General features: G+C 43.2%; 1 protein-coding gene across 21 annotated transcripts in view; it reads right to left on the reverse strand.

Moving 5' to 3' along the window:
• The window catches only part of MICAL3 (microtubule associated monooxygenase, calponin and LIM domain containing 3), a 235,862-nt gene that overhangs the window by 88,557 nt on the left and 123,006 nt on the right, over positions 1-24,299 (reverse strand). For 15 of the 21 annotated variants that reach the window (XR_009266002.1, XM_058744271.1, XM_058744273.1 and 12 more), the window contains exons 10-22: positions 24,161-24,287; positions 22,642-22,738; positions 20,493-20,640; positions 18,243-18,439; positions 16,547-16,659; positions 16,394-16,456; positions 15,494-15,691; positions 13,871-13,954; positions 10,651-10,749; positions 8,785-8,841; positions 6,259-6,366; positions 3,384-3,491; positions 2,585-2,771 (exon numbers count right to left, since the gene is read on the reverse strand). Coding sequence is in view for 20 of the 21 variants with exons in the window: in XM_058744271.1 (XP_058600254.1) it covers positions 2,585-2,771; positions 3,384-3,491; positions 6,259-6,366; positions 8,785-8,841; positions 10,651-10,749; positions 13,871-13,954; positions 15,494-15,691; positions 16,394-16,456; positions 16,547-16,659; positions 18,243-18,439; positions 20,493-20,640; positions 22,642-22,738; positions 24,161-24,287 (1,586 nt within the window). In the remaining variant the exon portion in view is untranslated. The remainder of the gene's footprint in view (positions 1-2,584; positions 2,772-3,383; positions 3,492-6,258; positions 6,367-8,784; positions 8,842-10,650; positions 10,750-13,870; positions 13,955-15,493; positions 15,692-16,393; positions 16,457-16,546; positions 16,660-18,242; positions 18,440-20,492; positions 20,641-22,641; positions 22,739-24,160; positions 24,288-24,299) is intronic. The other 6 variants (XM_058744288.1, XM_058744289.1, XM_058744275.1 and 3 more) reach the window with 5 other exon arrangements.

The raw sequence follows: 24,299 nt of genomic DNA on the forward strand, positions 1-24,299 counted from the left end.
AGCACCAACCAGCCTCGTCCGTGCCCAGTGTCACAGTCATTTCCACCTGAGCTCCTGTCATTCTCTTGCCTAGTATGCCATCTCTTCCTCTACTTGGCCATTTCATACTTCTCTCTCAGAGTCTCACCTAAGGTCAGTTAAGTCATTCCTAAAGGCTACTGAGCTTCATTGATTTCTTCTTCCTCTAAACTTCTACAAAGTTAAAATCTGTATGTCGTCTGTTAGCCCTTAATCATATACTCTTCATTGTTGTTGTTGCTCCATGTGCCCTGGTCTTATCATGCCCACCAGAATGTAAGCTCCTTGAGGAACAGTTTACATTTCATCTGTATCCTCAAGAGAATGTGGCAAAGACAAGTACACAACAATCTATGGGCAAAAATATTTGTAAATCAATTAATTGGCTGGACCTTGAGCGATCTTCTTTCTAGCCAGACTTCAGTAAAAGGCTAACTAAAATAACCCTAGCATCAAGGACAGTTAAAAGACACTGGATGGGCTCCATCTGCCAATCCCTACCCTTAGAAATCAGAGGCGTTACAGAAAGAGCAGGTGTGTAGGAATGGTGGAACAGAAGATTTGATACCTAAGAATATACTTTTGTTATTTAGTCAACTGTCTTAACTCTTCCCTCACTCGGTGGTGCTTTTTACTAAAGTTAAGGACCAGCTACCCCATAATGGTAAGAGTTAGCTTTTCTCAGTTCAGTACTTTGGCTGCTTTGTTGCTACTTCTGACAGAGCTGCCTATTTATTCATTATTAGCAGAGCCTGGATGACTAAAGTGACCACTTCCTAATGGTGGTGTCCCTCTCCTATGTGATATCATCTTACCATCTCCTCAGTCAAAAATTACCTACCAATATAATGGACATACCATAGTGTGATTTATAAGACATATATATTTAGTCATTCAGATAACCAAATATATTTCTCATGTATATTCAGTCTTCATCCAGTTTCTGACTCAGCTCCAAACCCTTGGAATTCCCCAAGTGTTGACAGAGATAAAAGTATCTTTGGCTGTAACAATTAATGTGACTTTTGGATCCCACCCAAGGGCAGGGGCTGTTGCCAGGAGGACCAACCATGTGATTTGAGGGTTGGACGTCCAGGATACCTCTCAACCCCTCAAGGGAGATGGGCTGGAGACTGAATCAAACAATGGCGAATGACTTGGTCAAACATGACTACACAATGAAGCCTCCATAAAAACCCAAGAGGATGGGGTTCAGAGAACTTCCAAGTTGGCAAACATATAGAGATGTGGGGAAAGTGGTGCCCCTGGAGAGGGCATGGAAGCTCTATGCCCTTTCCCTAGACCTTGCCATATGTATCTCTTCATGTGGCTGTTGATTTGTTATCTTTTACCATATCCTTTAATAAACTGGTATGTAAGTGTTTTCCTGAGTTCTGTGAGCCATTCTAGCAAATGAGAAGAACCAAAGAAGGAGGTCGTTGGAACCTCCAATCTGTAGCTGGTGGTCAGAAGCACAGGTAATAGCCTGGGGCTTATGACTAGTGTCTAAAGTAGGGGGCAAGGGACAGTATTACTGGCCTGAGCCCTTAACGTGTGGAATCTGATGCTATCTCTGGGTCGAGTAGTTAGTGTCAGAATTGAGCTGAATTCTTAGACACCCTGCTGGTGTTGGAGAATTACTTGGTATTGGGGCGGGGATAGGGGACTCCACCACCCTGCCTCCACATTGGATTTGGGTACAGGAATCCAAAAAGAGGGCACATAATGCCACCTCTATGAGGACTCCCATTAATCTAGATCTTTTCATTACTTTTGAATCAGTAAGCCTGCCTTTCAAGACATTCCTTCAGCATTCCATAGGAATGAGTGTAGTAGTCAGTTACTTTAAGGAGTTTTAAAGAGTCTTTAGATGGCAGTCATGCCAGCCTGCCTCTGTCTATTGGGCTTTATTAATTGTTTGCATAATTCTCCACCTTCTGCTCCATTAACATCGTTCTATTTATAAAAGCAACAAACGTTACAAAAGGCCAGGGCTTGGACACTGTAGTAAATTAGATTTAGATCCTGTGCTACAAACTCTCAATTCATCAGAGAAACAGTGATGCTAGAGAGAGGTGGGCATAATTCGGTCATCCTCAGGAAGCAAAAGTCTCAGAACCCGAAGGGCGTGAAATCTAGTTTCAATTTGCTGTTATTGACCGGAGGCAAGAAATGTGACTTCCATAGGCCTGTCATTTCCCCTTCTCTAAAGTAAAGACAAAAATACCTTATTCTCTTTGTGTCCCTTTTATCTTAAGATCCCACCCTGAGGTAAGAAAGCAAGTGTCTGTGAAGCCAGGGAAGTGATTTACATTAACGCATGCCATTCTCATTACCGTCATTACTGAGTAATACTGTGCTACAGCTTGGTGACTTTAGGGAAATATTTATAAGAAAGAGTCTTAGAGAAAAAATAAAGAGTAGAGGGAGATGGATGGGAAGGGTTAGGAGAGGCAGAAAAAATGTATATATAAGAATGCAGTAAGAGCCCTAAGGTCAGCTCACGTGGAAAAAAGTGCCCCTAAGCTCAGTTTCTAAGTATGGCCTCAAGTGCAAATAGACTCACCATCCTCGATGTCATAGGCGTAAGCCGAGAGGCGCAGGGTAGTGGCGCAGTACTCGCATTTGAAGCAGCTCCGATGGAAGAACTTGCCCTCAGCACTCAGCCTCTCCATCACGTAGACCCGCTTCTGACAGAAGTAGCACGTGTCGCTGCCTCCTAAATTCTGTGGGAACTCCTTCTTTATCGAGCCCTGTAATGGGGGATGGTGGAAGATCTGTCAGAGCCAACAGTTCTTAGACTCACCTCCTGGAGGTGCACGACCCTCTCCATATGTGAAACTAACCCTCACTAAGCAATTTTGTTTTGAGACAGACTACGATGACTCACTTTATTATTGGCTTTCCTGAAAAACAATGGCACTACTGCAGTGACTGTCACATGTGCCCTCTATATAGCAATCGGCATTAGCTGGGTTCTGAATCGATGTTAATCAACACCCAAGAGGAATCCCCAGTTGGTTTTACACAATTTCATAACAAACCAAATTATTTTGACAGAATTGTGTTTTGAAGGTAGCATAAAAATACCTACTCAGAGTTCACGTCGTTCTACATGAATGTGGGCCTCCAGGACTCCAGAGCAAACAATCACTTTTACAGATACTAAGTATGTTTTTCCACACAACATTCTAAACAGCCAGTCAGTCCTAGAAATTCAGTTACAAACTTCAGATATCTTTAAAAAAAGTTACCGCATGGCATATATTAGGTATATATGTTACTAAGCTACTTAGAATAAACCAGGTTTATTTACCATAGCTGTGCTATATCTAGACAGACGGTGCCCTTAATACATCTCTTACCAGTTCCTTCTTGTCTAGAAGGGTTTTGGGCTGTTCTTTCCTTTGAAGCTGATTGGCTATCTGCTCAGCCAATGAGCTCACTCCGCCAGTGTACATCTTTATATACTTCTATTGGTTGGAGATTATAAAATGACCAGAATGATGGAAAATGAGAAGGAAAAAAAATAAATAAATTAAGAAGACAGGGGGAAAAAAATCTTTGAAAGGTATAAAATGAATACAAGGTGCAGCAGCAAACCATGCCAACACAGTGCCCACAAGCAGGGAAACTTGGTGGTCAGAAAAATGGGTGTCAACGTCCACACAGAGGTATCAGCAGAGGTAAGAGTAATGCCTGCAGGAATAACTAAACTCAGTAAGGGAGAACTTAGTCTTCCATGTCTTTTCGGAGCATATAGTTCAGGGAGGTGGGAAGACAGGATGGATACAAATATAGAACAGAGTAAGAAGGGCCTATACCCTAGTGACTCAAATTACATACAAAGAATTCAAGAGGAATAACTCCCACCCACACGGCACATGTCCAGATTAACATTATGTTTCAAGTTGGGTCTAGGAGAGGGCTTGGCAAGTTATTTCACATTTAGAAAAAAAACTGAGCTTGGGGTGCCAGGGTGGCTCAGTTGGTTAAGCGTCTGACTTCGGCTCAGGTCATGATCTCGTGGTTTGTGGGTTCGAGCCCTTGCGTTGGGCTCTGTGCTGACAGCTCAGAGCCTGGAGCCTGCTTTGGATTCTGTCTCCCTCTCTCTCTCTGCCCCTCCACCACTTGCATTCTGCCTCTCTCTCTCTCAAAAACAAATAAACATAAAAGACATAAAAAAAAAGAAAGAAAGAAAGAAACTAAGCTCACACTTGCAAGGCTGATTCTCCACTTGGGTAAAAGATGCCAACAGCCTAGTATTACTCGTGATGATCACCTTCCTCCTATTAATGCTTCACTCATAACCCCCGTCATATGCATCAAATATTTCTGAGCTTTATCTGGAAGAATCCTTCTCAGTCCATTCTCCCTGTTAATATTTATCTGTTCTACCCAGGCACTAAGGCCAAAGTGTTCTAGACTGGGTGGGCATCTTAAACACAGCTGCAGGAGGCTAACACCTGGAGCCATGCAGACAAGTTGCTTAGTTTAGTCTTAGGAAGTCAGGAAGTCAGGAAGTCTTGGGAAGTTTCTAGTCCAAGAGGGGTTATTTTTTCATAGGTTGGAAAAAGAAAAGAAAAAAAAATCCAACCAATTCAATCCTCTTTCTAGCAATGTTGAAGAAGTAACAAGCAAAACTACAAAATTTCAATTGTAAGCCTTCCTGCTAGGCAGCCTAGCTTTGAGCCTGTCCTAAGGAATGAGGTCAAAGTCTTGCTGACAGTCCTTTAGAGACTCCCAATGTGGAGATGGCCAGGACACCTAGTGTGCATGACTCTCCTCTCATAAACTGTGTGGAGTAAGAGAACTGCCTAATGAGTTTGGGGAGCCCTGTAATTCTGACTGAGAAAAACACTCCAGGAGCAGTTGTCTTGGGGATGTCCACAACCCTGTCAGGAAGTGGTTTGAATGGACAACACACAAAGCCAGGTGTGAGAGAATCACTGGCCTGAGCAATGGCGTGCCCTGGGCTGAGAAGGGACAAACAAGAGAAGTGCTCCAGGGGTGGGGGGACAGGGGGAACTAGCTCTATGTGAACACGAGAATAACAGAAGCACAGATTAGCAAACACTTCTCCAAGGTTCAGCTGGAACTGAGGAGTCAATTCTATTTTTCAATTTAAAATAAGGAGATTTCCAAGGATTGGTGCCATTTGTTCATTAACTCCACAGCTTATACCCATTAATGGTTGAGAAAAACAAGTGGCTCTAAGATCTAAACCTTCTTTAGATTAGAGCTGTTAGGGAAACTTACTCCTGGAACAGACTGACACCAGGCAGAGCTGAGCAGGTCACTTAACAGCTGACACCGAGGGTGCAGAAAGTAAGTGAGGGTGTAGGCCAGATGCCACCCCTGAGGCTGGGACACTGAGCAAGCTCTGGATCCTCACTGCTCGGCCAGGACCCTTCCCTCCCACCAGAAACTGGCATCCTCAGCAAATACAGCCCAGGGCTGCCTGCGTGCAAAGGCATTTGTCACATTCAGTTCTCAGCAATGCGGTAATAATGACAAGCATCCCCCCAAGAGAGGTGGAAACTCAAGTTCTATTTTCTTCTGGCATGAATAGCAGATGGTATCCTTCTCCCCACTCTTAAGAAACAGTCTAAATGTGGCAATTGCTGGACTTATACTTTTGCCGCCACACATGCATATGTTTCCACACACGTACCACACAGACTGCTCGAGGACAGGAAACATAAACAGAAAGGGTAAAAGGATCCGCCAACCTCTCTCTAAACTACTCTATAGCTGGATCAGTTCCACTGTGGGAAATAGCAGGGTTCACTCCTCAAGTGATTACAATGCAAGAGGCACCCACAATACTGCATATTCACCACTCCATTTAAGAGATTTAATTACACTATTGTTCATATTTTTTAATACATATCCATACGAAGACATTTGGAATTTAAAAAGTTAATGGCTGAAAAATGTTTGTTGTTATTTTATATAGTTGAAATATAATAGAAGTGGGTTTACTGTGACAGAATTTGTTACAATGAAAGCTAGCAGCCTCTTTAACTTTGGTGTTTGCCTACAGACCTCACATGCAAAACTGACAAACACACACACACACACACACACACACACACACACACACACACGTGGATTCCCACAGAAGACAGGCCAAAGTTAAGAGCTCTGCAACCTCCCTCGGGCCTGATGACATTTGTGTAGGTGAACTGAGGAGAGGCTGGAGAGCAAAGAGCTTTGCCAAGTTCCAGGCTGTGCTACCTGTCGGAGAGAGTCAGAGGAGGGAGAGGCGGGGCGGTTGGAGGAGCGAAGACTAAGAGAAAGCTCCCACTGGTCAACAAAAAATCGGCGAGAAGGTTCAGGCTCTGGCTACAAAATACAAGATGGAGAAAAAAAAAATCAAAGGAAATGTTAAATAAAAAGTTACACACTGACCTGAATGTAAGTAATTTGGGAGTTTTAGACCTTTACCTAAGTAACTAATGCAGTAAAGAGACATTCTTAGTTCCCAAAGGTGTGAATGGCTCATTCAAAGCTTCCATTTTACTTTCAGCTCGCTCACCCTTGCCTCATGCTTACAGTGAAGCTCGCTCTGGAACATGGTCACTGTAGACATGAGCCGTCTCTGAAAGCCTTGTCTTCTCTTGCTTGGTGGTTTTACTCCATCCACCCCAAGTGGATAAAGCTGCCTGCCAGCCAGGAGGAGACAGAGGCCAGGGGCTATGTCCTGCTCACACACCCACTTTATGTCCTCTGTAGAGACCCTCACAGACTTGAGCTGGGAATTCTCCTGGGCAGAAGGAGACTGTACCACCTCATCACTCCACTGGCCTTACAAACAGCAAACAATAGCAATAGCAAATCTAGAATGAAGTTTACTCCTCCATAAAGGCCAGAAATGTGGCTTTGCCTCTTCCTATTGCTAGTGCTCAGAGAAACTCTGCCTGCCAAGGAGCCAGCCAAATCCCAGCAATGATCAGGAGAAAAGATCCCAAGTCCTCTGCAGACTGCATGCAGCATGTGTTGCAAAAGTAAGCTGGCATCTTCCTCGGTGGTGGGCCCATGCAGCCAGGAACTGTCCAGTCCCCAGAGAGGGAGAAGGGGCCTGCGAGATCTGGCAAGTGATAACTGCTCAGTTTCCTACAAGGTTCAGGATGAAATACTTGCAGGGTGGAGGGAAGAACTGTCATGGTAAAAGAAGACCTCTGCCCCTCTAACTCCAAGCAGATCCATCACACCCCCAATTTAGTCCCTCACTAAATTCACAGCTTTGAGCGGTGACAAAGTGGAGTGTAACCAACCCTGCTCCAGATTCTCAGCCAGCTCACTGGCCCTCAGCTCAGCACTTGGGGCAGGCTCAGAAACACAGGCCCAAGGGGGGGATCTCTGTAGAAGAGTATCACCCACCCGAGAGAAATAAGAGAGAAGGCAACTCTCCCAGGGATGGCAAAGCAGTGAAACTAATGGGAAGACTTGGGGGTGGGGGTGGGGGGTGGATAGGAGCAGGTGAGTGCGCAGGAAAGATTATGGAATAGTGAACAGAAAATCCTGGAAGAGCACACATACAGTAACCCTTACAAGTATCTAGACAGGACCCCTGCAGTGAAGAATCTGGAAACCAATCCATTGGGAAAATGAAAGAAAATTCCCTGCAAACCTTCTTGCTTCCTGAGCTCAAAATCCTACCTTTCTTCTGGGGGCATTGTAGCCCTAGACTTCTCACAATTTCTCCCTGCCCATCTCTCCTTTTATTTTACACACTTCCCTCTATTCTTCTTCGCTTAGGCACTGCTTCATTAAAAATCATCAGGGTCTCATTAACTATGCATTCCCTGAAATGTAGGGCTTGCCCTTCTTTGTGAAAATACCTACTTTTCTTTTTGAGGGGAATACAGCCTGGGAAGAAGGAAGAAAGAGGCTGGGCACACAGTGCTCATGGTAGGAAGCAGCCCCAACAGAAGTGAAGAAAGCAGAGCTGGGCCGTGCATGAGGAGATGAAATGGACACCCTCCTTCCACTTCGGCCCCGGTCTCTCTCCCTAAGCCAGCACCGATCCACGCATGGTCCTGGCAGCACAGATTGCCTGCTTCTTGCTTGGTGACGGGGTGTAAGAATACAGCACTAGCTTCCTTCGCAGTGACTGTATTTCTCAGAGAGCAAAGGCAGAAGGAGAGGTAAAAATAAAAGGAAAAAGGCCCATGTGAAATTAACAGTTACAGAGGATTCTTCACTCTTGCTGCAGAGCTTAACTCACTCAGGGATCAGGTTTAAGGGTAACAGTAACAACTGAAAGTTTCAGAAAATAAACAGGCTTTTAAAAATGGGCATCTCTGCTATTCATCAAATTATATGATGGCCAGGTATAATCACTAGATCCCCCTTCAGTTTTTCAGAAGAGACCCACTAAAGCTTTTCATTACACACCCCTATATTGTTACCACCTTCCTTCCTCTCCATCAGTTCTTCATACTTGAAAAATCCCCATACCAGTAAGAGCTTTGGCTCTCTCATTATTTCTACCTCAAGATCCCCGAATGTCCAAAGATATAAGCAAATCCCACCCACTTACTGATCTCAGTGCTGGGCAGATGAATGCTCTCCTGTGAATGCTATTTACATGGGTCAACACGGTTAAGCAACAAGAATTCTTGCTCTTGGCTAAGTGACAAGAGTGTGCACAAAGCGAGGGGAGAGGGGACCATCCCCACCTTCCCTCTGCCCCACCACCACAGCGTGCCCCGTCCGTTTGGCTCTCAGCATCCCATGCCATGATTCATGCTCTTTTACCCTCTCATGGTGGGGACTCTGCTTGCCACGGCTGTCAGCATCAAGATCCCTGTACGTCTGTTAATAACAAAGTAGAGACTTAAGCTCCATCCAAATGTTCTATGTGGACCTACTAAGTGACAGTGCCAGATATTCAGAATTCATTTCAACACATATCCCCTGCCCCTGACAGATCCCCACCCCAGGAAACCACAATCCCATCTAAATCAAATCCCATGATCCCAGGACAACTTTCTGTCCAGCACTCTGTCCATCTGGCCTCCAGTGAGGTCAGCCACACAAATAAAGAACTATGGTTAGTACAAAAGTGGAACAAACATATTTCTTTCACACAGTGGCACAAGATCAGAGGCATTAAATGGAAGGTTTAAAATGAGAAGCTGGTTAGGAGGGTGAAAGGGTGAAGCTTTCCACAACAAGATATTAGAAAGGAAAGGTGGGGAGATGGAAACTGCCTGGAACAAATGGCCGTTAAACAGTCCAGAGGAAACTCCAGGATGGGGAGTGGTCCCTGAATAGGAATATGGGACCAAAGCATCATTTATTAAAGGGAGAAGTGGATGACGACTAGAAGCATCTTCAGTCAACAGATAGGAATATGTACATGATAGGCATGGAAATCCTGAAGACAGGCATATGGCTGCCTCTACGGACCCAAGGAAACAACTATCAGCAATTGTGTGGGAAAAGGGAAGGCCACTCTCATCACTCTTTGGATTACTGGTGAGGATTCAGCTTATGCCCTTGTACTGGTGGAAGAACTAATCCAAAGCCTCTAATGTGGCCCACAAACATAATGGTCTCCACAGGCAGGATGAGGCCAGAGGTTGGGTTCCAGAGTCACACCACCCACATTCAATTCCTGGCTCCATTACTTACTGTGTGAACTTGTACAAAGTACTTGGCCTCTCTACCCTATGCCCCAGTCTCATCTGCAACATGGAGATGATAACAGTACCTGCCGTAGGGTTACTGGGAGAACTGATGGAGGTAACACAACAAGAACTGAGAATGCCGCCTGGGACTAAGTGTTAGTTATTATGTAGAGACAAGGCATAGGGTAATTACTCAGTCCAGTCTACAATGGCCGAATTCTTAGGCCCAGGGACACAGTGTGCGCTTTTAACAATCAGACACATTACTCAGGGGCCCCTTTTAAATAGGCCACTTAGTTGAGAAAATGTCTTTCCATAGATCCTGCCTTTAAAATTAGTATTTTATTTTATAGAAATATCCTACAAAGGTCAATTTCTATTCTATAAATATACTTTATTAATGTATGCTTATTATCCTCTTTAATCATGTCTGTGGTTAACTGCTCTATAACGCATTTTCAAATGGTCTGCCTAGAGTGTGAGTGGGGCAGACGGGAAGGACAGGTGTTTGCTGGCATAAGCTGGATAAGCGAGAGGCAGGGCTCTCAAAACCAGAAGGAACCAAACTCATAATATAGTGAGGCCCTATAAAAAGCTTCCAAAAGCCCATCCTAATTATATCTCCTTGGGCAGCAAGACAAAAGTGGCTGTTTTAAATGAGGTTATATAAAAATGTGTTGTTCCCCAGGGCTTTTTGGACCTTGTATCTGTGACAAATATAGTTTAAGTTTTAGTCTGTGCTTGCATAGTTGTTCTCCTATGATGTGGGACTAGATTAAACCAGGGTTTGAATATATTAAGTGCCATCCTGAGGTCTAATTGGAAATTGTTCATCTGTAGCAATAAAGGTGCTTCTGCTACAAATGATCTTTCTGTTTTTTGATTGTTATTTCTGAAAAGAGGGAGTTCTGATTTGGTCTCTACCCTAGCCACCTACACAGGCAGGCAGGAAGACACAGACGAGGACCACGGAGCATGCAGAGAAGATCACCTGCTGGCTGCCAGGCGCCCGACAGGGAGGTGGAGAAGGGGGAGGAGAGAGTGTGATCACTTTTTTGGGGCAGGTCCGAGAACACTCCTTTTCCCGTCGCTTTTACACCAACAGACACAAACAGAGAGAACATTGGTGAAACAGGCGCCACGTTTTGGCTGGTTCTAGAAAGACTAAAGGGCATCTGCCAAAACCATCCCTCCCTTGCCTCTCCATCCTCAACAGCAATCACTGTATGGTTAGGGAGGATGGCTTGTCATAGTCGATCATTTGCCTCTGGGTCACACTTGCGCTGTTTGGTAAGTGCAGACCACATGGGTAATCTCCGCAGCTGGCCTTGGGGTCAGAACTTGCAGTGTAACACTTTCTAAATGCCAGGGATCAAGGGTATATTCTTTGTGAGTTTTATCAGAGAAGCTGAGGACAGAAGAAATGGGCTTGGATGTAAGTAGAGAGAAAGGGCACACAGGCCAAATAGCACGAGGGGAGCATAAAGACTATCTTCTGATGGCTCAGTCACCTCTACACCCACCAGCAGCAAAGGAGCACTCTCCTTGAGGGCTCACCCAAGACAACACCCTGCCATGGCTTCCCTCTTCTCAGTCCCCTCACTCACACTCAAAAAGTTCTGGAAAACTACCAAGGAAATACAAGAAAGTACAGGAAACAGAATATAAAACTTAAATATCTTTCACTAACCGAACACCACACATATCCATGGATTATTTCCCCATTTTGCCCCTCTCCATTGTACTCCCTTCCTATGAATCTATGATTTAGAGAACTCTTCGGTACTTAGGGAACAATTACTTATTTCTAGGCCAGAGGAATCCTCCATTTCCTCATGACCAGAATGACCGTGTGGGGCAGCACACAGGTGAAGTATGGGAGGGAAAGAAGAGGTTGTGAGGCCAGGGGAAAGAGCCCCATCATCTATTCCAACTTCACATGATGACTTACTTCCAAACCAAGGCTGGTTGCCTGTAGGATGCATTTCTGAGATCAAAAGGTAGAAGGGTGGGGAAGGAAGGGCCAAAGTGTTTACACAGGAAGGTAAAAAAGAGAAGTCACTGGCAAGCAAAATTGTTATTCATTTTTCCTCTTCCATACCATGACCTATGTGAAAACTGATCCTTGTGCCAACTCAGCCACCATGGCTGTGCTTGCCACACCCTCCTGTCTCAATCCAAACCTCTTCAAGAAAAACAAAAAGTGAGTCATGGTAAGGTATTGCCAGTCAGCCCCTCAATCCTAAAGGGAGAGAAACAGGGTTGCAGACAGGATGAGTCAGAAGCAGAGGGCCAGTGGAGCACACCACTGGAGTTCTTCTGTTCCCACATTTCTGGAGCATGTGGCACTGCCTGCCAAGGTTCTCTTTTAGGAGATAAATTTACAAGGCCAAGACTCATGATGCCACCCCTGATTAGTGCTGAGAAAAAATTACATGTAACTATGAGTTACAGTTCTTTCACAGCCAAGTAAATTCACGTTCCCAACTCCATAGAAAATGATCTAACAGGATTTTCATTGTTCATGGTTTTTCACTTACCAAGATCTACCCAGATACCCTTTCCACTGTAATCTCTGGTACCCACTCCATAGAACCCAGGTTTGACTTCAATGGCTCTATTCTGCTACCCAAAGAGCCCGGCAATATTCTGTTTCATTGACTGTAATCATATATTACCCAGATGACAACCTAGCTATATGTCTCCATGTAGCACCCCATACAAGGTTAGAGGTCACCAGATGTTTCACAAACAGGTCCACAAACACCAAGCTCTTGTCTTGATGCCCCTTTGGTACAGTTCCATCAGGTGATGAGCTGATGTACCAGTCTTCACCGGGACAGGGGCCTCAGCTGAGCGAGTCTCCTCGGGTCACACTTAATACTTCTGAGACCTCCCAGGAAGCCAACTCAAAGCTGCTCTGGGCACATGCCTTTTAAAGTCATTAGTTCATCCATCTACACGTTACTACTGACTTCCCTTCTGTTTTGCTCCTTGCACCTCAGAGGACCTTTCTGGACATTGTCAGAATCTAGAGTTTGGGGGAACCTAGTTTAGAGTTCACTTTCCCCTTCAGCAGATCCTCAACTAAATATTACCTTTCAAATCATACAACCACGTAGACTTCAAGGCAAAGGGTAAGAAAATAAAATGGAATTTCTAATGAACTTTATTTGTTTCCCTAGGCATAGAGAAAGAAGCAGGCTGGGGTCTGTTGTGAGTCTGGACATTGCTCCCTAGCTTCCATTTCAGACTCATGGGCCCTGCCTTTAATGTGGCATATTATTAAAAAAGAGATTAGAAAGGTAACTTTTGCCCTGAATATAATTCAAATAAAACCCACCTGCCACTCCCTAGCACCTCCCAGCAATACCTGGCACTCTGCAGCACAAGAGGAATTTGAGGGTTAGCTCACCTGACCTCTCAGAATCTTAGTCCTAAATGATACCAAACCATAAGACAGAGAATCCAGGCTGCACTCAGTAGAGCAGGAACTTGCTCAACTGTGACTTGGGAGAAAGAAAATACAGTAGAGGCCCCAGTCTTTCTGATGGGCTTCTTATTATCAGCCAGGTGCAACTCCCCACCCCTTCTTTCTGTCCTATCCTATACTGCTAATGAGCAGCTAGGAGATCCTGTAAAAACTTCATTGAAAATTTTCAAAGAGTATTTTAAATGGAGACAAAACACCTAGAAAATGCCCATCATCATCTTTGTTGAGGGTCTGAAACAAATAAAAATCATAGTTTGAGACTATTTCTCGGCTAACATTTTCCTATTTAACATGAAAGTCTCCACTGCCCCAATTCTCAGCCTTGCTGAATTCAGGATTCTCCCTGCAGTGGTTACAAGGACACATGTAAGCAAAATGTCAACTTGGGACAAAGGTAATAATGGTAAAACTGTAGAAGCTAAGGTAGCTAAACTACTTCCCACATAGCTTTAGCAAGTTTCAACACCAAATTAACCACCTACCCTTTTAAGTGATTTCTCAAATCCCAACAAGTTAAACAAATCATGCAATACAATCAGTATGGTCTGTTAAACTTCCCCCCACAGTTGCTACTCAAAAGAGTACAGAAGTTTCCTGTCCTTGAGAGCTAGGATTCTAAAGTGTAGGAGGCCTCAGCTGTGGCTGGTTCAGAGGGAGGAGTGGGGTTGGAAAGCCCAGGGAAGCAGCACCCATTCTGGTCCCTGGGCAGCAGCTTTACCTGTTTCCACTGGGGGGTGGGAGCAGGGCGACCCTGCTCAGGTAGGCAGTAGGACGGCTGGCTGACCCCACGCTCTTGTGTCGGCTGTGACACACAGGCCAAGTATGGGTGGGGGACAGGACATGGAGACAAAACAAAATAAAATACATTAAGGTAGGAGAAGACACAAAAAAGATACTCATGCATGGCAGACAGACACATATCTATGAGCTGGGAGTGGGGGGAGACACGGAATTAATTCTTAGAAAGTTACACTTATAACAAAAACAAGATACCCTACCCCCGCAAACCAAAAGCAAATGCAAAAGGAAAAAAAAGAGGCAATCCAAAGCTGGAATTTTCATTATCCTCTTCCTTAGCTCAAAGCTCTGAGCATAAACTACTAATTCAGGTTTGGAAAACTAATCTTTCTACTCAAAATGAGGAAAACGACCTTCTCTTAAGGGCAAACTTCCTCTCATGGAGAGCATTCCAGCCTTCCCGAAATGGGGCAGATCCTGCAGTTGCCAGGCAACCTCAGATGTTTACCAATGAATATTATCATCTTCTCTATGAGCCATGACACGCATGATTGGAGTGTGAAGATTAATAACCAAAGGCTAAATGTGAGAAGAAGTTAATTATGGCCAGACTCCAAGCAAAGTCGGTAGCCCCCTCAGCCCTGGTCAACTGGAACAATGGCTGATATATATGGAAAAGATGAAGAAAGAGAGTAAAAGAATAAAAAGAATGGGGCCCCATTCCTCTGGATGTTCTCTCAGGTCATTAGGGAGTTTTACAAGAAATTTTCTGTGTAAATCTCAGAATCCCAGCACCTCCTCTTGTAAGACATCTTTGTGACTTTCAGACAAGCAAGAGGGAGACAAGACATAACAAAGACACGTCAAGTTAAATGCTCCTGTCTAGCACTCTCTGGTTTGACTTATGGGAATGAAAGTTAATTTCTACGATGACTCTTTAAAATGTTTATAACTCTTGAGGATAGCCTAGGAAAACCATTTGCAGCACACAAAAGAAGATCTACCACAGGAATGTTTATTACCTCTGTACTTTATCATGAAAGATGAGAAACAATGAAAACATCCAACACCAGAGAAGAGTTAAGAAAAGCATGGCACAACATGGGAATATGCCCAAAGTTATGTGAACAATGCAGAACAGGAAGTGTATATTAAGAATGACCTCAACTATGGAAACAAAAATGACTAGAAAGAAACAACAAAATGTTAACAGAATTAGAGGTGTCTTGATTACCTTCATTATAGTTTTCAGCATTTTCCTCAATAAACATCCACCTCTTTCATAATTCAAATATGTTTGCATGTATATGAACATATACACAAGTATAGATATATACAGAAATTTAAAACCCCTCTTCGGATTTTTTTGTCACAGACACCTCACACCTGAATGTGAGGATAAAGCAGTCCTGAAAGCACACAAGGAGCTTATAAAATACTTTTTCTCTGCTGCAGTCAGACAAGGGGAAAACCAGACACCAGTCTTGAGTGCATGAACACTCGGCTGAGACACACCCCATCCCATTTCACTTGACTGAGAAGATCCCTCCTTCCTATGTGGTCAGACCAAGTGTGGATGGGTGAGATGTAACATGGGGTTTACCTGTCTCCTCATGCCAGTGGACTGTGGAGGTGCATTCTCTTCAAATTTGGCCAGCAGCTGGGTTGCCATGTATTTCACTTTGTTCTGATTGCCAAGGGCCACATCCATCCTCCTGTCTGTCAGAGTGCTCACCAGTGTGGGCCTTCCTCCTCTGTAGCCCCGGGGTGCTTCCTCCTGATAAACACCAACACCCAAAACCTGGCCTCTGTTACATAAGCCCTCCCGCCACAAATGCCCTTCCCTCAAAGAAGAAGGGCGACCAGTGGCAAAATACTGGCAAGGTGGCTGGTATTTTTGCTTTAGGTTAAGCTTAACAGCTTCCCTTAAGGTTCTAATCTCAAGATGCTGTCAGGAAGACTTTGGTGCATGGGGCAGTATAAAGAGGTACTTGGACTTTTGCTGGTATTGCTGTATCTCAGAAAAGTCACTGCCTTCTGCCAAATATGTAATTCTAAAGGGACAGGAAAGCACCAGGGCACACGTGTCTGCTCCCTTGGATGTTCTCCAAAACATTAAACAAAGGCAGAAGCCCAATGAAAAAGCATCTGCCCACAAAAATTCTCATAAAAAATGAATATGAGGGGCGCCTGGGTGGCTCAGTCGGTTAAGTGTCTCACTTCAGCTCAGGTCATGATCTCGTGGTTTGTGAGTTCAAGCCCTGCGTCGGACTCTGTGCTGACAGCTCAGAGCCTGGAGCCTGCTTCAGATTCTGCATCTCCTCCTCTCTCTGCCCCTCCCATGCTCATGCTCTGTCTCTCTCTGTCTCTCAATAATAAATAAACGTTAAAAAAAAAAAAAAAAAAAAGAATATGAAAAGATCTAGCAATATCAATTTGGAAATTAAGGATTTAAGCCAAAAGGGCAATTTGATCATTCTAGCAAATCCCAGATAATTCTTACCTCTTCCGATTGACTGGTCTTTCTCCTCTTTCCAGCACCATCCAAGTCCTTTTCCTTTTTATCCTATACCAAGAGAGGAGGGACACTGCGTTATCCTAGGCACTATAACTTGCCTTTAGGTTTGCAGTAGGTCAAAAACCTCTTCCATTTTACCTTGGGAGAACGTTTCCGAGAGATGGTCTGCCCAAGTTTGCTTAGGAAGGAGATGGGAGATTTGGTGCTAGCTATAAGGACTGCTTTCTCCTCAGCATTCAGGTCCAAGGCATCTGTGAACAGGAAGCAATGTTTGAGGACAGCCCTGGAGGGGGCTTCAAAGTACTGACCAGGAATACCTCCCTGCAGGTGGCTCAAAGAACCTCAGAAAATTCTAAAGGCTCATCTGCTCTGACAAAACCGAGGAGAACTCAGCAGGAAATTCCACAAAGGAAATGCACACTTAGGTGTGGATGTTGAGCTTTTTCTTTTCCATCCATGTAAACAGAACCAACTTTTTCTTTCAATCCACTTCGGTCAAAAAACCCTCCATTTTTGCTTTTCAAAAGTTGGAATCTGCCTATGATTGTTAGTTAGTTACAATTGACTGCTAAAGCCTCACCTTTGTGATAAAAATTTCAAGGTGGAGGGAGAAAGGGAGGAAGGGTATGTGGTTTAGGGTCACTGGTTTTGATTATGCATTTAGCTGCACATAAAGGCAGGGCTCTCCCTAAATAGGTATACTGATGCTACAGTGTGGATTTCTGCTGTAAGAACTGCATATTTTATCAGAAAAAGCCACGGACATCTCTATGAGTAAGTGGACTGGAAGACACTGGAGAACCACCAACTCTGTGGATTCTAATGTTTTATTAGTAATGCTAATAATTTTTTAAATAATTGAAACGAATAATATACTGCAGGTATTTGTTAAGTCCTTTTGTCTGCCAAACATTCTCCTTAGCATATCACAATTTTATGTTATACATACATAAAATCCAGTTTGCAAATGGGAAAACTGAGGCACAGGGAAATTTAGTAACTTGCCTAAGGTCAAACAGGTCAAAGAACTGGGAAATAAGCCCAGGTCGGGTACCATAGTGAACACTCTAAAGCATTACACTACACTTACTCCAAGGGACAATAAATGACAACAGGGACATTTTTTTATAGTACAGTACTCTGGTAGACTGAGGCAGCAGGCTAAGGGCCAAACAAAGACTTTGGAAAGCACTAAAAGGTAGGAGAAGAGAAAGAAGCCATAGAAGCAACAGTTACAGAAGAAAGAAAATGAGGCAAACAAGTTCAGGACCACAGAAGCCAACGAGCAGAGAGAACTTCAAGAAAAAGGGCATCACTCCATAGTTCTGAATAATGCAGAAAAGCCAAGTGCATGAGATGCAAAATGAGAAAAGAATACAGATTTGGTGATTTTTCATGACTGTGGAGAACAGTTTTGGCAGAGCAGTAAAAACAGAAGCCAGGTTGCAAAGTGTTATAAAGTTTAGGCCTTAGGAGGCTGAGGCCTTAAGTATAAACCACTTTTTTTCAAAAAGGCTGGTTCTGAAATGGTGTGACAAAGTAGTAGAGTCAGGGAAAACATTTTGCATAGGAATGATTTTTGTGTATTTATAGGTTTAGAGAGAGAGATGTGGGAAAAGAAAGAATGGTTGAGAACACACTAGCAGGGAAGGAAAAATTAATGGAACAAAGTTCCAGGGACTTATCCAGAAAGCCAACTAGGAATTAACAGAGTAAGTGCAGGTTTGCTTTTGGTGGTAATGATGAAGGATATGGTTGGAAGGAAAGACAGAAAAGCCAGGCAACAACAAAGAAGAAATGGAAGATCTCCATACCAGTGTCTGCCAGCCCTTACCGCTGGAGGGGAGTGAGTCCTTGAACATCTCGTAGAACTGAGTCAGGTACATCACCATAGTCAGCTTGTCAGGCTCCCCCACTGAGGCCATTTCTTTGCCTGTCATGATGGGAGAGATGCCCAGTTCTTTCTCAGCAATATCAAAGGCCAGCTGATTATTCTTCTCCACATTTTGCTCATCCAAAGAGTCAAAATCTCTAAGAAATGGGATGAGAAAAACATCAAGAAGGCTTGCTTGTCTTCACACCAGAAAACACAGTATCAATGGAGTCATCACCATTTCTTAGTCTTTTAGCTAAAATCCAGGGTGAAATCTGAGGGCCAAACTATTGATCTCACCTTTTAGTCTCCTTTTTACTAAGAAAATGAAAATCATCCTCAAGAAGAAATGATTAAAAATCTATTTAGAAAGGAAAAAAGAGTGGAAAAGATGAAGAACTACTCTCATTTTTCCAGTAACATAAATTTCTTAAAGGGTAAGCTCAAGAAGAGGAACTATCTTTAACATGTATTCTCTTGTATGTTGCATGTCATCTGTACATATTAAACTAATGCTCAGTAATGATAAAAACCCTATTTGGACCAGACTGCTTCTAACGGCCTAGGATTATCACTTGCTGTGTCATTAGGACCAGACAAGCTGTTGATGTACTAACTCAGCTCTGGTAAATCTTACTCAGCCTTCTACTCGAAGGGAAATTCCAAAACCTTCCTCAAAAGATTTTTCCATCGCTAAATTTCTTGAGTTTTCCCAAGTATTTAGATTAACCAATACTTCCCACTGGATTTCAAGCTTCTTGCCATTCAATCAAGTAAAGACTGATAGCATTCTTCTTTAAGCGGTGATTTCAGATCAACTGGGCAGGGCTTATTTTGTGTTAACCTACTACTGACTTCCATAGCAAGTTTTTCATTTTTCTAAATGCCTTCTCTCTATAGATTAAGCCTATTAAACCATAGAGGCCTCATCCTGAATGAAGTCATCATAGTCTAAACTGTGCCAAATTACCTACTCACTGCTTTGTGTTCTATTACAGGGAAATTCCCTAGACCTTCTGGAGGCAGCCTTTGGTCCGTTCTAACAAGAATGTGTCCCCTCCCTCTACCATCCCCCTCCACCTCACCTGCTAGGTTCCCTTCAGTTACTTTTGCCTCCATTTCCTTTTCTTTGGTTCCTTCCCTTTGGAAGAGAACTGATTGACCTGAACCTTCTTCTAAAGCCTTCTGTATCATTCATCACAATCCTTCTCAAGCTAGTCTCTCTTCCTCTCCCGCCCTTTTTTGGTGGGGATGAAAAAGCCCTACTTTCACTTACCATTTACCAACCTCTGCATTAGCTAAGGGATAGGAGGAACACTAGAGGTCACTTAAGTTTATCCAAGCAAATCAGAAACCTCCATTCCTAAACCACACTACATAAGGCTATTTTTACTAGCTCTTGCCTCATTAATTTATAACCTATTATAAACAGAAACTATGTTTCTTATGTTTCCTTAAGCAATCATTAAAACAAAGCAAGTGCACAAATTTGGGCCCTAATGATAAAAGGACAGACAGCCAAAATAATTCAACATGCTCTGCTTCTGTTTTTGGATCTTCTTGTTTGGCTTCCATGGGGTAAATCTGAGTGCACCAGTCACTGCAATTGACTTGGGGTCATCCTATTGTACTGATTCTGCATTTAGGTGAGTAAAGAATGGCCAAAAGGGAAGATGTTACCGATACAAGTGGGTAAGGTGGCCTGAATCTTATGGACTGGACAGAGTATGTTTGTAAAAGGTGCAATTCTTAACAAAGAGATAATACCAATGAACCATGACAAATCGGGTAAGTGTTCATTGTTTTCTGTTTTGTTAGTAGGGACATATTTGCCTTTGGCTAGCCAAATGTTCTAGTCAGGTTTTCCTTATGCCCAACAGCATTTGAGAGACAGCTGGCTGAAAAGAAGAGTTCAACCAGGGGTCAATGAACAGAATTTTCCTTTGTGTGATGTAAACAGGTCCAGGTGGGTGTTAAAACCAGTTTTTGACGTTCTGAGTGCTGTGATTTTAAAATCTCACCTGGATTCAGCTACATGATGTTTGACATACAGTTTAAAATATAACTAAATCAAAATTAATCACTGCTTTCTAGAGTAGCTTGCTACGTAACTCATTGTAGAAAAAAGTACAACATTTGGCTGTTTGATAGCAAAATACTCTGAGGTGCTTAGGGAATACAAAATAAAACACAAAGTTTGTCACAACTTACATCAGATCAGGGCGGTATCTATGGATGATCGCACACAGAGCCAGTCCACTTTTCCAGGACATAGTGAGATCTGTCACATTTACCCCTGCATAGCCATCTGTCTGCCTTTGGCACCAACCCAGTAGTTTGCTTGAACGAGCTACAGACTCTAAAACAATAAAAAAAATATCAGAAGTGTGGTCACCTAGTAGCATTGATAGAGGATCCTCTTTGCAATACCCATACCTAATTTGAACAGTTACTAAAGGTTGGGACAAAAGAGCTGTCACGGTTTTTCAAAAGTCAGAAGCTATGTAACTGGTATGACAGTAGAATTTTAGGTAGATAAGAAACTACCAATTTACCCAGACTCTGAGGTCAATGCCAGTCACAACGGGGGTTATCTGGCCTTGCTCATGTAAAGCCCAGTATCACTGCCGCACTGTTTGATAGGGACTTAGATGGAACAGCGCCATCTACTGACCTGTCACTTTCCATGGATAGTTGCGTGGCAGCTAGCTGAGGAAGCTCCTTCCCTTCAAAGCAATACTGGGGGGAGTAGAGCAGAAAAGATTCCATTCGCTCTGGCAACATGTTAATCAAAGGCAAACAAAGCCCACTTTACACTTTCCAGAGTACAGAGCGATTTGCCAAGTGAAGAAACTCTATAGGATTACATTGGCAAGGCCAAGGACCCCAGACCAGAACAATCAATCCCTCAGGTCAGGCTTGGCATTCTATATTATAAATGATCACATCTTGAAAAGGTGAATACAAGAACACATATGCTTGGACGTTTTCCAGTTTATTGCTGTGCCTTATAAAAATCTGTAAACTGCATCAGAGAAGCTCTGATATGCAGCATTTAAAAGAAGCTGTAAACTCCTATTTGTGTCCAAGAATGTCTGCTCTCTTACTTTTAGCAGCTGGAAATAACTAACCTTCTACGAAGTCCTTTAGTGTTTGGGAACTTAACAAGGTAAAAACTGCAATATCATAAAAATCCTATTTAAGTCTGAAATCCTATTTAAGTCTGAAAATGTATCTTAAAACTACACAAGGAACCACTCCTGGTGTTATTATTGTAAATCAGAAATTTACTTCCGAAATTAATTTTATTCAAATGTCTTCCAAGTCTGTACATCAATCTAACATGTATTAGTCAACTTCAATACTCTAGGCCCTAAAATGACATTGACAAAGGTGTATTGTCTGCTTAGATGAAAATGTTTCCAACTGCCTGCTGGTTGTGATGTCCACCTTGATATCCCAATAGCATGTCAAACTTTCTCATCCTCCCACTTCCTTCTTCAAACTGATGGCGGCACCATTCACAATGCTCTCTTGACCCATAATGCAACCAAACTGCCAATGCCTATTGATTCTGGCTCTCTCACATAATTAATAATGACAGTGACAAAGTGGCTGCTGTTTGTGACCACTTGCTGTATGCCAGATGTTGTAATAAATACTCTATACATGTCATAGAAGCCTCATGACTATAGTATGGAGTAGGTATTTGTTAGGCCCATTTCACAGACAAGGAAACCAAAGTTCACAGATGCAAAATAACCCGTTCTTGCCCACACACTTCACAAATGGCAGAGCTTGAACTGGGACTCCATTGCACCTGGCCCCAAAGTCAGAGTTCTTCTAACTATGCTCCATGGCCTTGTCCATCCTCAACATCAATATCAGATTTAGGCCTTCACCACCATTAGCTTGACTACTGCAATGCAATTCTTTTCTTTTCTTTCTTTCTTTTTTAATGTTTATTTATTTTTGAGAGAGAGAAAGAGACAGAGTGTGAGAGTGGGAGGGGCAGAGAGAGGGGGAGACACAGAATCTGAAGTAGGCTCCAGGCTCCAAACTGTCAGCACAGAGCCCAATGAGGGGCTTGAACTCACGGACTACGAGATCATGACCTGATCAGTTAAGCGTGTGACTCTGGCCCAGGTCATGGTCTTGCGGTCCTGTCTGTGAGTTTGAGCCCTGCAGTGGGCTCTCTGCTGAAAGCTGAGTCTGGAGCCTGCTTCAGATTCTGTGTCTCCCTCTCTCTCTGCCCCTCCCTCACTCACACTCGGTCGGTCTCTCTCTCTCTCTCTCTCTCTCTCAAAAATAAATAAACATTAAAAAAAAATGTTTTCAAAAGGTCATTACCAGAACTCACCATTACGAGTCAACTTTGGGGTAGTTCGGGAATTCACTAGGTTCTCCATTTCCAGATGAATATCTTTTGTTTCTCCAGTATCATATAAATGACGCACCTGGCAGAAAGTTAAAAAGTTGTAAAGAAGGAAAATCAAACACCAAGTAACAAGTTCCCACCAGAGAGCAAAAGACTGAGATAGCAGGTTGGGCAAAGTTCCGATAAAAGTTACAACAATGACCTTTAAATCCTTTCTGGAATGTGGTGGGGTTTATATATAAACAAACATATATTAACAGTAATAAGTTGTGCTCTGGGGTGCTTGAGCAGCGGTTAAGGTTAAGCATCTGACTCTTGATTTCACCTCAGGTCATGATCTCAAGGTTCATGGGTTCGAGCCCCACATCGGGATCCATGCTGACAGCGAGGAGCCTGCTTGGGATTCTCTCTGTCTGTCCCTTCCTCTCTTACGCTTGCTCTTGCTCTCTCTCTCAAAATGAATAAACATTAAAAAAAGAAGTTGGGGCACTTAGGTGGCTTAGTTGGTTAAGTGTCCGATTCTTGGTTTCAGCTCAAGTCATGATCTCACGGTTTGTGAGTTCGAGCCCTGCATTGGGCTCTGTGCTAACAGTGTGGAGCCTGCTTGAGATCCTCTCTCTGCCCCTTCCTTGCTCATGGTCTCTCTCTCTCTGTCGCTCAAAAAAAAAAAAAAAAAAAAAAAGGTTCTAAAAATTAGCTATTCAGCCTTAGAGGGCCTTCTGATAGTCACTATTGGGCCATTAATGTTGTCCATTGACAGCAGGTCTCATGGATCCCTTCTACAGAAGTCTACAGAAGGCTTGAAGCTATAAACTTCAGGCAGAAAGTAAATAAAAAATTACACAAGTACATAGGCAAATATGTTGAATGGGCTGCTTTCTAGAAATTGCTGGGCTCTATGGGATTACTGTGCTTTGTAAAATGTCATTCTCAATGCATTTATAAGGCTTTAGACATTCTGAGAAATAACTCAGCATCACAAAAAAATTGACCACCAGTATCTTTTACTTGCAGACAATGTTCTAACATTCAAAGTTCTTTCAAGTGAATAATCTCATTTACCCTCACAATGATCCTGTGAATAGCAGGGGTTATTATCTCCATTTTACAGATGAAGAAACTGAGGTTCAGAGAAAATGACATGTCCAAGTCACAAGTGATTGGTGGCAATAATGCAAGTGGAAGTCACATTTCCTGAGCAGTGAACAAGTGCTCTACCCCCTACAACCTGCAATTTTAATTAGGAGGCACAGGATAAAGTCTTAGGTCCACCATTTTTGTCACATGTGATCTTCCGGCAAGTCATCAACACCTTTCTCCCTTTGCTGCTCAATCTGTTGATGGAAAGTAATACCTACCTTCAGTCATTCCAGAGAGACATATATGTGCATTATGAAAGAAGGGTGGGTATACGGTACTAATAGACACGTTTCAGTGTTTCAGAGGTCTGGTCAGTCCTGAAATGGGCTGAGAGGTAGATAACTGACTAGAAGGCTCTTACCTGGCTTGGACGGAGGAAGTTGATGTTAATATTGGGATATCTGGTGACAGGGTCTATGCTGTATTGGCTGAAGTTCTTACTCACATTCTCAGGGGTGGTCTGAGGCAGCAACCTATAAATACTTTCCCTGCAATAACAT

Source organism: Neofelis nebulosa, chromosome 8 (genome assembly GCF_028018385.1).
Source record: "Neofelis nebulosa isolate mNeoNeb1 chromosome 8, mNeoNeb1.pri, whole genome shotgun sequence".
NCBI classification, from domain to species: domain Eukaryota; kingdom Metazoa; phylum Chordata; class Mammalia; order Carnivora; family Felidae; genus Neofelis; species Neofelis nebulosa.